The sequence below is a fragment of the Pangasianodon hypophthalmus genome, chromosome 30, assembly GCF_027358585.1.
Source record: "Pangasianodon hypophthalmus isolate fPanHyp1 chromosome 30, fPanHyp1.pri, whole genome shotgun sequence".
Classification (NCBI taxonomy): Eukaryota; Metazoa; Chordata; class Actinopteri; order Siluriformes; family Pangasiidae; genus Pangasianodon; species Pangasianodon hypophthalmus.
The window spans coordinates 12305460-12321755 of NC_069739.1; the positions used below are offsets into that span (position 1 = coordinate 12305460).

Here is a 16296-nt window from a genome sequence, read left to right on the forward strand (position 1 = left end):
ACTGGCAAATGTATAACAAATCTTCAGCTTCTGACCACAGCAGTAAATCTGACAGTGCTGAACCTTACCAGTAGGTGCGCTGGCGGTGGCTGGTGAATAAGTTGTAGCAGATGAAGTAGTTTTAACTAGTAATGGCACAGAGGCATTACGTGGTTAGAACACACATGCTAGTTGGAGTCAGTTTCAGTAGAAAAAGTACAGCATTGTGAAAATGCTCCTGCTTACCAGTGGCTGCAGTTAAAGAAATGCTAGGAGTGGTCGTGTATGAAATGGTTATAGAAAGATCTGACAAAGAGAATGGAAAATTAATGAGGCCATGCATCCACATCAGGACAATCATGCACATGCATCCACATCTGACATACTGTATGTGCTTGGAGTACCTTAATGCAACATTTGTAAGTACCACAACGACTGGAAGTATAATAACGTGATGTTATATATGGTGGAATAATGTTGGATATTGAAATTAAGCCTTAATTTTGAGATTAACACTTTAGTGCAGAGGAGCTTTACATTATTTCAACTTATGCTAGCTATCTAGACACTTAGCCGTAATGTTGGTGCACACTAAGTCGGTCAGTGTTAGTTATCGTAGGGGTGCCAATAATTTTTAAACCAGATTTCTGTAAATGCATTACTTACCAATTTCCATTTGAAAAAATATGTTGTTAAAATAAAACTATACTAGTAAGAATAAAAGAAATTCACTGCACTCTACTCATACTTGTATACGTGACAACAATGGCTCTTTCTTTCCTTATATCTGTTATTGCTATATTCATTTCTGCTCAAGCTGATGAAAGGTGTCCATTGTAGCCTGCATTCCAACAATTCATACATTATGTATGGTATTAATCAGGCTAGTCTTCTAGCATCATTTGGCATAAAACTGAGCTTTGTAATGGACAAGTGATGGACTTTTAACAGCATTAAATTTGCGCTAATGTGCCAAGATTAGTTTCTCCCAAATCAATTTCGTCTCGGGTTTTTAAACAAACAACCATTTCGAGAGTTTAGGGAGAGTGGTGCAAAAAGCAAAACTGACCAGCGATCACTAATCCTGTGGAGAGCTTGTAGATCAGAGGAGTTAAGTGAGAACAGCAAGAATTGTACACACAAACAGACAGGCAAGAACCAACAAATCTCATTTAACAGGTGTTCAGGACGCACCCAAAAACAAGAATGTACATCTCCATGAGCACAGCAGTGTGAAAGCAAAACTTTCTCACAACACAATTCATGCACAGTTCAATAGGCATGGGTCATCATATCACGAACCAGTAAATAAAAAGAATCAATAAAATGTTTATCAAAACAAAATATGCACTAGACTCAATTTATTCCCATCATAAAACTGAGGAAATTCAACACACACACACACACACACACACACACACACACAAAAAAAAAAAAAAAAAAAAAGAAAACACACCTGTTCTGTCAAGAATCTGGTTATTTCTACCTCTAAGATACTGACAGGAACATGAAATCTAATTGTGTGTCATAATAAAAATGTCATAATGAACAAATATATATATAAAATACTGTGCAAAAGTCTTGGCACCCTGTTTTTTTAGTACAAACTTTGTTATAGATGTTTATTTTCTGGCTTCTACATTATTGATTCAGTACAAAAACATTTTAGATTCCAAACATTAGTTTTCCAGCACAAAATGAAATGTTACAGAAAAATGTTTGTATGTCAGTAAAGAAAGCAGCAGATTCCATAAGAGACACTTTTCAGATAAAAACATAATGAAGGCTGCTGGGTTTCGCTGCAGAAATAAGAAGCGAGTCGACAGTCAAAGTCTCCAGAAGAACTGTGGCTGCTTCTGCAAGATGCTCAGTAACACTTCCAGCTCATTTCCTTATAAAACTGCACACACTGCACCTCAGATACTGCTTTATTTATTTAAAGTGAAGGATCGTCACATTAAATACTGACTTTGTTTCATTTATTACTGTTTACTGCTCTTTACAGTATCTTTTTTAATGTAGAAACATTTAATTTCATTATTTTTGAAGGCATCTTTACTCTACAGCATTTCTTTGCATGTGCCTAAGACTTTTGCACAGAACTGTATGTATATATATATATATATATATATATATATATATATATATATATATATAAATATATATATATGCACATGGACAGAGACACAGGAAGGAGTTTTACACTGGAGGGGGCTGGAATTATTATTATTATTATTATTATAGCAGTTGCAGCAGCGCCCTCAGCACCCTCGCTTCCTGCGTCCTTGCACATGGATATACTCTTTCTCAGTTAAAAGGCAAGCATGATGAAGTGAGGCACAGACAATTGCTTACCGTTGGTTCTTGCATTAGTAGGAATCGTGTTAGTGTTGACAATGGATGAGGTGGTAGTAGTTAGAGATGCTGGTGGCAGGAATGGAGAAAGATTACACTTTAACAGGAGGATAAGATGACAATGAAAATGCAAACGCTGGAGGAACTGAGCAACTAAACAGTCTCACACGTATAGCAAAAATACGCTTTTACAGAACGCTTTAAAACGAGGGTGATTCGTGAACCAGACAGGAAACCATGATTTCGAGGTCTTCACCAAAATAAACACATCTAGTGGAGAAGAATGGATAGAACTGTTCCTTATTTCTACTTCTTCCTGTTAAGTCTCAGTAAGTGAGCTATCAAGTGACAAAGCAGACTACACCAGCCTGAAAGCCTACAAAACATTCAGTCAACATTCACTCTTACATGTAACCGGCAAACTGGAAGCAAACGGGAGAAATATGCCTAAATATGCAAGTATGAGACATTCCACTAGGGTGATGAATATGCTAAAACGAAACACAGCAAGAACCAGCCGAAGGAGTGATATACAAGGACGTTTAAAACTAGAGTGTAATATTTTATGACTTGTGCTGGGAACAGGAGACCTGCTTACTTCTGACTGCCTGTTTAATGAGGATAGTTTACTGGCTTACATTAAAACTTCTGGAAACTTCTGTGGGAGGAATGCTGAGATTTCTGAAATAGTCATCTTGTGTTTTTACTTGAACATATGAGGATCAGTAATGGACAAAGAAAAAACACACATTTGCAAATTAGCATCAGGCACTCATGAGTAAATAAGTGCGTTATCATCAAACAGAAGTGTGCTACTGTTATTATACTGATTATCCTAAACTCGATTTAATTAATCCTAAGTCTCTGGCTGTAAAATGTCTGTAAAAATTGCAGGTTTTCGCTTACCTGGGCAGCCCACCCCCGGGGACACACAGGTGGTGGTTTGGGAAGTGGTAGCTGGCATGGCGGTACCTGGGGATAGAATAAAAACAGTAAATTATTAAACATTTTTAACAAAATAAACAGTTAAAGTCACACTGCTTTATGAAGGAGGATAAGAATATTACACTGGGAATGTTATGGGAATAATATACTTTGAGAAATGTTGCTGTTGTAAAGATGATTATTCGAAATTTGTCATCATATAGTGGAGGATATTAGTTAAGCTATTTATAACTACAACCCAGTGGTCATTTACATTCTTACACACACACACAAGCAGAAAGCATAATTAATGCTGTCTGTTGTGAGCGTGTAATATAATCACTCACGCCACTGACTCAGTTCTGGTTTAAAGTCACACCCAGGAATATCCCCTTCTCTCCACAACACAGCTGTGTATTATCCAACACTCAGTACTGCTTTGTTCTGCACCAACTTTATCATCAAATTTTTCCCAAAACAAAACTTTCTGCATAGTTTCTTAAAGCTGTTAGGGAATGTAGGACACTAATGCCATTAATACAAAAAGTCAGCTTTAAATGATTTCCAAAGCATGTCACTGTCACACCTCTTCATTCCAGGACACGTCTTCTCTTGTCTCTTTTCCTGTTTACTGACTGAATAAAGCTCAATGTAAGTGTCAGTGTGAAGCCTGACTGATGTCTCCTCCTGTGTACTTTCTGAGCTGCTTTTCTGACTCTTCTTAGGATTTACTCTGCTGCTTTTGATGTTTGTGTGTTTTGTGTATTAGAGCTGCACATGGATTCTTCCACATCTCCTGAATCCTGTTTTTTTTTCCTACGTCTAATCTTTTAAGCACTTTTGACAACCACATGACAACCTCAGAAAGAGATTGTGGGAAAGTGCCACTGAGAAAGGCTTTTAAAAAGAATGTGCTGAGCCAACTGGAACTCCTCCACAAGAACCAAACACACCAAGGCATAAACGTCAAGCAGTAAGGCACACACCTTTTCACAAACACCTTATAACAACAAATGTGTGTGAATGAACGTCACCCACTGAGACAGCTATAATACTGCACGACTTCTGCCTTCTTTAGAGGATATACTGACCAAAAATGCAAAAATTTAAAGCAGCTAGTTGATCTTTTGTTGGTTTTTGGTCACTATGAGGAAAAATAAACCCTCTGTCAGTGTTGGGGATGTGAAGGTTTCCAGTTGTGAAAAGAAAAAAAATATTTGTACCACTTGAAAGTCTTATTGAAAAGCTGAAACTGAAACACAGAGAATTAAGCACGCCTACTGCTCAGCACTGACTGAAGATATTTTCTTCTTTGTGACTAAAAGATTTTAAAAAAAGATGGTGACTCTGCAAAGTATTGATAGGAGGAACTTCTCTTCCATGTTGAGTAATATGTCCTTAAGCATACACGTACACACACACACACACACGCACACACACACAGTGTTTAAGTAGCAGTGAGATGTTGGATTTTACTGGTATGATAAACACTGGATAAACTGCGTGCTCCTGAGCATGGCAGGAAAGCGATGTGACGAAGCACACAGCACGTTAGCGGCACACTCACCACTGGATGAGACCGTTGTTGTTAAATGAACACACTGTGGATAACAGACTGTAAAAAGAAGGTTACAGGTTAGTAGTGTTACTTCACACAGTCACACTGCTGTACAGCACAAAGCAAGGCGAGTACTGAAATATGATTTAAAACGGTGTTACTGCTGATGCTGATATTGCTGATTTGCATGCGCTGTGGTATCAAATGAAATGTCAGTGAGGCATCAGATCATTCTGTTTTTCTTTCCTCATGTTGACGAAGACAAAATATGGACCTGGGCTCCAAACTCTGATCTTGGCAGTGAGGTTTTTAAACACGTCAACATTATCAGATTAACTGTAGAGGATTAATGCGCAACCGTCCCCACCCTGTGGCATATCTAATGCTAACAAAGAGCAGAGGCGGCTGGGGCAGTTACGCTACGACTGCGTTTGATTTAAGACCCCATGACACTTTTCTCCGTCCCTGAAGCCTGTTAAATTGTTAGTATATTTTGCTGCCACTAGAAAACGCTTCTCTTACGAGAACATGTGGATTTTATTCTGCTTTAACTGCACAGACTGGCAGAATTTGTGTATTTGGTTTAATCTTCACAAAACCTTAGAACTGATATTGGTCAGTTCTCAAAAGTGAAAAATGGCAAAAGAAACGTTTTCATGTTAAAAGTGTTTGAATGGTATGAAGTGACTCTTAGCCCTAATGAGCCCAGAACTGTAGATTCATACAGCCAATCAGTCTCAGTCACACACACACACACACACACACAAACACACACACACAAATCAAACCACAAATTACACAAAAGGACAGGCGTCTGAATGAAAGGGGTAAAAAACGTTTCTGTTTATGATGTTCACTATTCGGAGACATCAATAGGACTAGTGATGTGTATTTCTCAACTTTACATTTTGTTATCAAGCTATTAATAATTATCTGTAATGTACTTACCTGCACTAAACCTGAATATCTAATGTTTTAATCTAACAACTGTCTTTGCTCAGGATAAAGTGAGAGGAAGCTACATTTCAACGTGAACAATGTTTTAACAGAAATCCAGCTTCAGGTGCCTTTCTGCAAAACGCTCAAAATGTTAATTACACCAAAAGAACACAAAGTTACGTTAATGCTCACAGTAGTGAACCTAAAGCAGACAGACAGAGAGATACAGAAAACTCGGTGTGATCTGGTTTCACGTGAACACAGAGATTTACTCACTGCAGCTGAGACTGGAGTCCGTTTGGGCGTACGAGGCCGGGATGTCCCAGAAGCTGTTGTCCCAGTCCACCACGTTTCCCACAGCATCGCAGGTAAGTGTAGCAAGCTCAGAGGAGGTCATGGCTGAACTCCACAGACGGAAGTTGTAGATGAGGCCATCAAAGTTTTGGCCCTGCTTTTTTCCTCTGCCAAGCTCAAAAGAACCTCCGGTTCCCAGTTTCATGCCAACAGTATTAGAACAGAACTTAACTCGGTAGCTGCCTTTGAAGTACACGGCCACGGCACCATTCGTGTTGGACCATGTGATGCAGAGCAGCTGCATGTTCGAAGTAAAGTCAGCTAACGTGACCAAATCGCTGACTGGACACGTGGCGTTGCCTATGATCAGGTCCATGCTGTTCCCGCTGTTGCCGAAGGTCAAGTGCGGCTCTGTTTCTGTGTAAGAGAAGATGATCCCTGATCCTGTCTGCGACTGACCGGTGATCTCAAAGCATGCGGTGAACTGACTCAGTGCCGGGATGGACACCAAGCTGGACACTCGCACCACGTCCTTGAAGTTCTGAGGCACAGTCACCTTCTGGTTTCTCAGTGCCACTGCAACTGGAGAAGCGGTGGAGAGCTTCATTAGAACTTCATTAGAAACGATCCAGTTCTTTTTATCTTAAAAGTTAACATAATGCCTCGAAAACAGAATCTGTAATACACCAAGTGTCTTTTAATAAAGACACCAAAAAAGAGTTTGTTTAATTTTCTAGCTCAATATTCTATAATTGTAAACATTTAAATATTTATTTACCCTTTTATCCCTTTTTAAAATCTGTGCAGTGAGAATGCAGTGAGAAAAGGATGAACTGTTCATTGGAAGCATGGATCAGTCGTTTATCTCTCCTGTCTTATAGTTTCAACTTAAATGCTAATTCACCTTATTTTAACTACTAAAGAATGCAAGGCTGTGTTTAAAATCCACGCTTCAGTGTGATGATAAAACACTCGGTATGTACGTATATGTGTGTAAGTCCTGGATGACGGACATTTTATAGTTCTTCTCAGTCCTAAATGAGACGCAGGCCTAAGAACTAAAGATAATCACTTTGAATAAGAACATATTACAGGACAGAGAATAAACATGGCAGAAACATAGCGCTTTAATGATGTAAAGGGAAAAAAAAACATAAAATAAGCTTTGCATGAAAGGCAAGCTGATGGGCTGAGGTAAGCTTGGATGAGAAGGATATCAGCGGTGTTTCCTGATATTGTATTTGTGATATGCTCGGGAAGTGTTGATAAGACGAATCAAAACAAAACGGCTAAATGTTGCAGAAATAAGAGGAAAGTAGCTGGAACAATGTATGTGCTTAAGAGCATAGTAACTGAAAAGCAACAGCAAGTACTATGATTAAAATTAAAAGGAATCATCATCATAATAAAACAAACAAAATAATAATAATAATAATAATAATAATAATAATAATAATAATAATAATAATAATAATAATGTACAAACTAGGGCTGCAACAATTAATAGATATGATTGACGATCTTTATTCTGATAATTAGAATGTGTTATATTCTTCACCGCTGTGCGCAGGACTGGTTTTCAGTAAGCAGTAAACTGGTTTCAGTCGGTGCAGTGATCACAAATATACAGAATCATGTCATTTTAACACTGGAAAAGTTTTATTCTCTTTTCAATAAACACAAGAAGCAAAGCGACTGATTTCATTTGCAACATAAAAGTACGTATGTGGGTTAATAGCTTGATGAAGCGACGTGTGTGTGTGTGTGTGTGTGTGCGAGCTAATTCATATAGTTCAGGTAACTAGATTGAAGCGAAATCTTACTGCCTGTAAACAGGAAATACTTGGATCTTTTGTCATTATTTAATTTGAGTTATTGAAATTAGAACAGGGAATAATTAATCAGTTATCCAAATCCAAATCAATCAATCAGAAAATCAATCATAAATATTTGACAGATTATTATCAGATTATAAAAAATAATCACTTGTTGCAGCCCTAGTGCAAATCTAAACAAAAGGAAAAACAAGGCACTTAAAGCATACCTTGCCTGTAACTGATACTGAAGCCTTTCTTCTGAACACTAAAATCAGAATGAAAGGACACCACCATGACATTGGTGCTGGAGTTGAGTGTGAGTCCGTTGGCCGTCAGGCCACAAAACTTAACGCTGCTCGCGCCGGTGTTGACAATGACGCTGTCGTAGATGCAGCCTTGTGCCTCCTCGAGCTCGAAGTCAAGGAAAGTGAGCTGCAGGACAAAGCCGGCCGGAGCCTGCAGTGTCCACGTACATGTCTGGCTAGGCGGGTAGTCGTTTGGGTAGCACGGCGACGTAAAGATCCCATCGGATGCAGTGAGCGTTTCATCGCACTCACCCTGGCAGCTCAGCACTGCTGGACCAAAATAACGGGCGATATCATTCAGACTCAGTTAACAGGAGACGAGGGACAAAGAGCGGACAGAGGAAGATGAATACAGGCTGACAGAGGGAGGAAGAAGCAGCGGCCTTGGACAGATCTGAGAGGCGAGCTGTTAAACAGGGGCCAGTAGAGCAGACAGGAGGGACAGCTGATCATTTTAGGGGCAGAAGGATGGGGTTTTTTTGACTGTATTTTTTACATTTTTATATATGAATGTTTTCCTGCATGATGATGTTTGTGCTTAGCTCAGTTCTCTAACTAAAGCAAAATCCTTTTCTTAATACAAAGATTATACGTTACAGGTCTTTTAACCTGAGAATGAAATTAAAGTGTTGAAGAAATGACATTATAAACACAAAACAAGGTGATGTTCATGTCTGTCATCACGTCTCTTATCTGCGCTCTTATCACACACCTGTGCAGAAGTAGTGTCTCAAACACCGTTTTGGATAATATCAGTTATAAAATATGTTTTTACAAATGTATGTTTAAGGTTGATGTGATGTGCTTTTTGTAATAATCAATAAAATATAACTGCGTTTTGTTTTTGTTGTTTAATATCTCCCGTGCATGTATCCACTTCACACTTACACACATAATGTCTTTTCACTTTGTACTTATAAACATGAACAATATAGTATGTATTTATAAACATAATGAATGCATAAAATTGTTTAGGAAAAAATGCAATCAGACGCCACACATTCCCAGCATTACTACTTTGTTGCAAAGCCGCTGTTTGCAGTTTCAGCTCTGAGACGTCTACACAGTAAGATGTAATTAACTGTTTGCAGAAATGTGGTTCAGTTTTGTTCCAGTGCTCTTAGCTAATCATCTTCAATTCTGAAAGGTTATGAAGATCCCTCTGATGGACTGGGGTTGTTGTCTTGTTTAAACCTCCATCTTCTTCACAGATTCTTGGCGATGAGATTAAGGTCTCCTGCTCCATCTCTCCACTCATGTTTCCTTCGATAATGTGTAATGCCACAGTACCGTTTACAGAGAAGCAGCCTCAAATCATGATGCTCCCACCACCGTGCTTCACTGTAGGTATGGTGTTCTTGGGATCATACGCACAATCCTTCTTTCTTCAACATGAGGAGCTGAATTATTGCCAAAGGATTCTATTTTTGTTTCATCTGACCAGAATTTATTCCAGGAGAGTTCTGATTTGTCTATTGATTTTAGACACGCATCTCTGTGCTTCTTTTTAGCAGAGGAGTTTAGCGTGAGGTGCAGGAACAGAGATGATTGTGGTGCAGTTTATTACTTATCGTTCTCTGCGTAACTGTCGTTCCTGCTTTCAGGTCGTCCTGCAAGTCTTTTAGAGTGACTACTGCCTTCTGTCTTACCTTCATTATCATTAGTCTGAGAGCGTTATGAAACCTTGTGTGGCTCACCTGTCCAGGATCTATGGGTTTCTGCTGATATTATTTAGAATCTTACTTGTTTTTAAGTTACTGAGGATTGGATTCAATTCAAGTGACCATTCAAATTGGCTAATAACTATAAGATTTTAATAATTATTATATAATAACTTGATAATGGTGGGTTGTGACTTCCACCCCTGACACAATGAGGAAGTTTAGGATATTAGGAAGTTACATAGTTCTACTAGTTACATAGACTACTACCGCTACCTAATTGTTTGTACTGCTCAAGTGAGCGTGATCAAAACATTTTTGCGTTTTCATTGAGACAGAGATATTTTGCAAGAGCTTTTGTTTTTAAATGAAGTAGTAAAAACTATGTTTTCATACATATCCATAGACGTGTGGATGGGGTCTCAGAAATTAAAGTTGTTCTACACATTATGCTCACGATAAAGAACAGCTGATTTGGAATTCAAGAAAAGTCTTAATACAGATTAAAATATAAAATCAAAAAGCATATGGAAATATGCAGTGTGAATTCTGATATATCCTACAGTGTAAATCAACGTAGCAGAGACCAAATCTCTTAATGTAATAACCCACTTTAAGGTCAGATTTGAGTACAAGTGTACATCCTGAACTAAAACATTTCATTTGCACTGGGCCAGGAAGTGCCTGATGCAAATCCACCAGTGATAAAGGTCCGGCTTTAGCTCAAGCTGAGCTCAGGCTACATCAAACTGTCTCCTTTAAGCACTCAGATATACTCACATGTTCATATAAATGATGTTTATTTTATTTCTACTGCATTAATGTATCAGGAGAAAAAGAAAAATAGATTTCCAAACAAATTAGATTTCCGTTTGTCTTTTTTTTCGTTATTGTTTCTATAGTAACAGCTAATTCACAGGGACTTGGATGGGGAACGCTTCACATAATCAAACACTAATAGGAAACAAATTAACAAACGTGTTGTTATTTAACAGAGAAAAGTTTAATGGTTTACATGGCGAAGTTTTCTGTAAGGAGGAGATGATTTAACGTGTCATGCAAAAAAAAAGATTACTGTCTGTGTGGAGTTTCTGTGATTGTTCTCCCCGTGTTCATGTGGATTTCCTCTGGGTTTATTCTCACTGTTGAAATCAGTCCAATGAGCGGACTGGCTATGCTAAAGGTGTGAATGAGTGTGTGACTGGTGTCCCAGCTTGCGCCCGTCTTGGATCCACTACGACCCTGACCATAATAAAGCAGTTACTGAAGATGAGTGAATGAGTCTCCAGTGTCAGGAGCTTTGTAACAGTTTTCTGTACCACTTTATTTTTGTCTTATTAACTTCAAGAGAGAGAAAAATATTTAGAGCTGCTATAAATTACGTGATAATGAACTTGTTTCAACAAGAATAAATGTAACTTTAAACTGATAATAAATAAACTGATAAAATTATGACCTGTCTTTTTTAAATTAATTACAAATGGATTAGTTAGCACTGTTATATAAGAAGAATAAAACACATCGGGACATGCTCTCATGGGAAAATAATCAACTCAGTAGTGGTGAGAGAAACGGCGCTTTGCACCAGGAAACATCACGTCACCCTGCGGTTGATTATTTTCCTGTGACGGCATGCCCTGAAGAGCTTTAAGGAGCTTTAAGAGATAAAGGATGAAACAATCTGAAGTTCCATTACAGAAAGTTTGCTGTTTCATTAAACATGACAGAGCTCTCTGACAGAAAGAAAGAAAGTCTCTCACAGAAAGAAGGTGGTTGGTCCAGGTCTTTGATTAATGTTTTGCCAGAAGAGAGTGAAGTCAGTACTGCATGAGGTGGCGGTGCTGGGAAAGCCCTGAGGTTTTGATAGACCTGTAAAGGTTTTAATCTGGCAGCTGAAAGAGAACTGGATTCAGTGCAGTTGTGACTTGTTCCTCCTGCACATGACTCTTCCATACACACAGCACTGAGTACACCTGAGAATTTATACCACGACCCATCCGTCCAAAACATCCTAACAAACCCGAATCAGAAAATACTGCAACAAGCTGAAAACAGAACAGAAAATCGACAGCACTGACTCACAAGGGAAAGGGCAGTTCCTTTCCAAAAGCCATATGCATGCTGCTGATTGGACATGGCATATGACTAACACATGTTTCCTCTTACTGTAAACATCGCTCCAGCTCTCCGTTTTCTGCCGTCTCTCTCAGACTGACGCGCGCTGCAGCCAATCAGCAGTGAGCATGTGAGGTTCAACAAGTCCCGCCCCTTTCCATTTTGACGAAATGTGGATATATTTCTGTATTTGAGTTTATATGGTAGATTTGCCGTCCACCTTTTTTTGTACCGTAAGTACTCTAATGCAAACTCATGAGATTATTATTATTATTATTATTATTATTATTATTATTATTATTATTATTATTATTATTATTATTATTATTTTCCAGTGCTGAATGAGCTGTAGGTGCTGTAGCTGTAATTCTGTTGCGCATTGCAGGGCAGATTGTGGTACAAAAGTAGGAATGTGAGAGAGGGAGGTAGTCGTGGCATGGCACTGGATGAAGGTCAGTGAGAGAATGTCTGATTGCAGCAGAGTAGACAGATCAGAAAAGGTCCTTTCAGAAGTGGAATGGAACCAAATGCTTTTTCTAAAAAGCCCCATCCAAATGTCCCGGGATAAAAATAGCACTCTTTCAGCAACATCACATATGAGACACCTCTCAGCAACCCTCTTCTCTTCATTCTCTCTCTCTCTCTCTCTCTCTCTCTCTCTCCACATATCACCCAGTCTATGTGCAGCACATCACCTCCTGTCCACAGCGCTTCATTTATTTTTCATAACTGTTTAATTTCAGGCGTTTTCAGAGCACGTGTTCAGGAAGCACCTGGCCGATCTTCATCAACGTACACTGCAGGACATAACCAGACTTCTATAACAGACGAATGACAGCAACTCTCCACCCTCTGTCTCTCTCTCTCCCACACACACACACACACACACACACAGTGGTCCCCTTTGTTTTGGAATTGATGCCAAATATTTAATATAAAAGGCCCTGACAGATTTGGACTCCAGGAACACACCCATACACTATCTATCTATCTATCTATCTATCTATCTATCTATCTATCTATCTATCTATCTATCTATCTATCCTAGTGAAAGCAAACACTATGTAAAGAATATTTAAAGTACATTCTCATGTCATTTGCTTTCTGTAAATACACCTAAAATATACTTTTCTATTTTTTTTTTTTTTTCAAAACATTTTAAAGTCATACCTTTTAAATGACACTTTAGTATGCTATAAGGAAGTACACTTGATTTTTTTTTTTTTTAAATATTGAAGTATACATAAACAAAGTATATTTTTGTCAAGTGTTAAGAAAGATGTGTACACTATGTTTTAGTACACTTTAATGGCTTATTTCTCAACAGCTGGAGTCATCACCTGGCAGAACAGCACACATTTCCCTCTGCACTCATTTCTACCTGTTAAAACCGGATCTGTAACTTTTGTGTTGTGAAATCGTGTTTAACAGCTTTGTAAGTCTAGATTTGTAACACAATTGCACTGATTTTAGCCCTAATTTACTAAGACCACTGTAACAGATCGTTCTTATCAGCAAAGATGATAAAAACAAGACAGTTAACCTGCATTATACGTCATTATTCTTCGCTAATCACGCGGAAATAATTCATGCATATCTTATTAATATGTTTATCAAATTCAGAGATACAGATATCACCTTGCTCTGGGCATCTGTGTTTTTCCAAGGCAAAGCACTGGAACACTTTCAGATCAGAACTCGGGATAATCAGGTACGAAGCATTGCAGAATAATTCAGCTCTTAGCTAGCTGTTCTGTCAGAGTTACGTAGCTCTCTGGAGCCCTCGATGTGTTCTTGAATCACATCAGTTCTCCACTACTGCATATGAACTTCCCAATCACTGAGTTCTTTAAGCTGAATCAGTGAGGAAGGGCCGCTTGAGTACAGCAGAGAGTTCGCTGCATGTGTGTGTGTGTGTGTGTGTGTGTGATGCTTCTTCTAATCTTTTTTTAATCATGGACGTGTTGATAGTATTAGCGCCGGTGTGCTGTACACACATTTATCAGATTCAGCACACTGTGATGTTTCGCTCCACCGTCAGCGCTGTAACTTCCCGGGAAGCCGAGCTGCTCCCAAACGCCAGACCGTAACGATTTGGGGGAATTTTCCAGTTCCTGTTTGCTGCTGACTGCAGCCACTGCTGTTTTTCTAGTACACTCGCATATTGGCTTGTGAAATACAGCTTAAGAGAAATGTGTGAGGTTTTTTTAAACCCCTGCAGCCTTATTTGACTCGAGATGAAGACTTCTTCAGACCTGGAAGTGTGGGCCTGATTAAGTTGTTTAATGTTTAAATGTTTAATAAACTTTGAGTAAAAGAAGCTGTATTTTATTAGGCAGCCTGTTGAATGTGCTGTTTGACATGCTGACATATTAAACTGAGAAACTTATCGAATGATGTGACACATTAATCGTTATCGCAGTACTGTTTTGAACAGAAACACGGGTCAGATGATTCCCTATCAGGTCTTTTTTATCATATTATTATATACTTATAGTTTAAACAAGATTTTAAGCTTAGTTCTTTCTGGCCAAGGATGAACAAAGTGTGTAGCATGACAGGTAGAAACTGGAAAGTCACCTATGATTATCCTTTATAGACTTATGAGAGCATTTAGTTTTCATGTTTAGATCATGTAAATAAGTTCATCTGTGCAACATACAGTGTGTTTTATAACAGAACAGGACTGTGAACAATAGTATTCCTGACTGTTATCGCTTGGAATCTGGAAACTGAACAGGGAATTTAACAGGAAGCAGTTAGTTCAGATCCAAGTTTTAAGAGAGGTAACAGTTTGTGAACAGGTTCTGTGCCATAACAATTTAAAACTATACAGAATCTACTAAAGGTAAATGAAGAAAATGTTGAAATGCAGTGTCCCAAACAAACAAAACACACACACACACACACACACAATAGTGTTAAAGCAAAGAAACATGGAAGCATGAAAGATGGAGTTCATAAAATGAAGCAGAAAGCTGAGTTAATAAAATGGGTGCAATGACACAAGCAGAAATGAAAAATGAATCAAACACACACTCATTAAGCATTTATAAAGATTTACACCATAGGAACATTTCCAGAGTGATTTAACAGCTACAGCATTCCTTTACCTGTTCTCGCTATGCATATCAGAAACAGTGCGACTTGGAGAACATTCCAGAACTTCCATCTCCACCATCGTCCACTAATGTATGAAACCCTGTCAGATGTGACAAAAAAAGAAGAAAATGATTATCATCCAGGAACATTTCAGCATAAGCCTAATGTAAACAGGGCAGTACTGTAAAGCTCATCCATAGTTCATTAATAATACTCAAATCAATAAATAATCAAATCAGTTAAGCTTGGGTTGTGGAACGTAATAAATAATCATATAACACATTCGCTGGATTTAAACAAATGATAAGGAAATGATTAGAGAAATCTGTCCAGCTTTCAGAGACACGTTCCTTCAGCTTTCTGAGCTGTGGCCTGAGAGCGGAGAACGCTGGCTACAAACCATTCAAGCACGGTAAGAAACTATTTCCTTTCTCTCTCTCTCTCTCTCTCTCTCTCTCTCTCTCTCTCTCTTACACACACACACACACACACACACAGTTACTCAAAGCAGTACAATACCTTCATTCATTCTACCTGTCCATAATATGTGTTTTGAATTACGTATTTTTGTGGCATGGAAACTGTTTTTTTTTTTCTACAGAAGAAACCGCAACCAGAGCCATGCAGAAGCAACCTCATTACATAATTCTAAACCATTAAATCCATTCTTCCACGTTAGCCATAATGATTTGCAGAATAAAGAACTCTAATAGTAACACGTACAACATGAAACTCACCAGATTTTAGATCAGAAACCTATGAACGTGTACACAGTGAGTGTAGTTTACAAAAACTACTGATTATAATGAGTCGTATGATCCTACGCTGAGTTTGTTAACTCGGACTTGTCTAATCCTACAACAAGCACTCAGCATTGCTCGGTTTTGTAGGTGTGAGTGAGATCAATAGTTCATACAAATAAATAAAACCACACCAATAAACAGTTTGAGCATTCTTGAGCAATCAGTTTCCAGAACTGTGTTACACAGAATTAAAAAAATCGAAGCCCCTTAGGGAGAACTCTGCCCCATAGAGCTCAGATTACGCCACTCCGGTCATTAGCGTACGCACTTACTGGGCCCCAATCCACTGGCCTCTGCTTTGCACAACTCATGTGTTCATTCTAAACAAGTGGAAAAACTGTTTTCATCAGGGAGCTGACATAATGAAAATGTGTCTGTAGCCACACGGAATGCAGCAGGATGGGAAACTGCATTTAGGTCTGAAAGTCTTTAAAGCAAAGCCGG

The 16296-nt window shown here is 38.5% G+C and overlaps 1 protein-coding gene across 12 annotated transcripts in view; it reads right to left on the reverse strand.

Moving 5' to 3' along the window:
* adgrg6 (adhesion G protein-coupled receptor G6) overlaps positions 1–16296 on the reverse strand; it is a 43817-nt gene that overhangs the window by 25670 nt on the left and 1851 nt on the right. For 4 of the 12 annotated variants that reach the window (XM_053231800.1, XM_026917678.3, XM_053231804.1 and 1 more), the window contains exons 2-9: positions 15061–15149; positions 8094–8441; positions 6032–6631; positions 4826–4873; positions 3241–3306; positions 2335–2403; positions 226–285; positions 69–125 (exon numbers count right to left, since the gene is read on the reverse strand). In XM_053231800.1, the coding sequence (XP_053087775.1) occupies positions 69–125; positions 226–285; positions 2335–2403; positions 3241–3306; positions 4826–4873; positions 6032–6631; positions 8094–8441; positions 15061–15149 (1337 nt within the window). The remainder of the gene's footprint in view (positions 1–68; positions 126–225; positions 286–2334; positions 2404–3240; positions 3307–4825; positions 4874–6031; positions 6632–8093; positions 8442–15060; positions 15150–16296) is intronic. The other 8 variants (XM_053231806.1, XM_053231807.1, XM_053231808.1 and 5 more) reach the window with 6 other exon arrangements.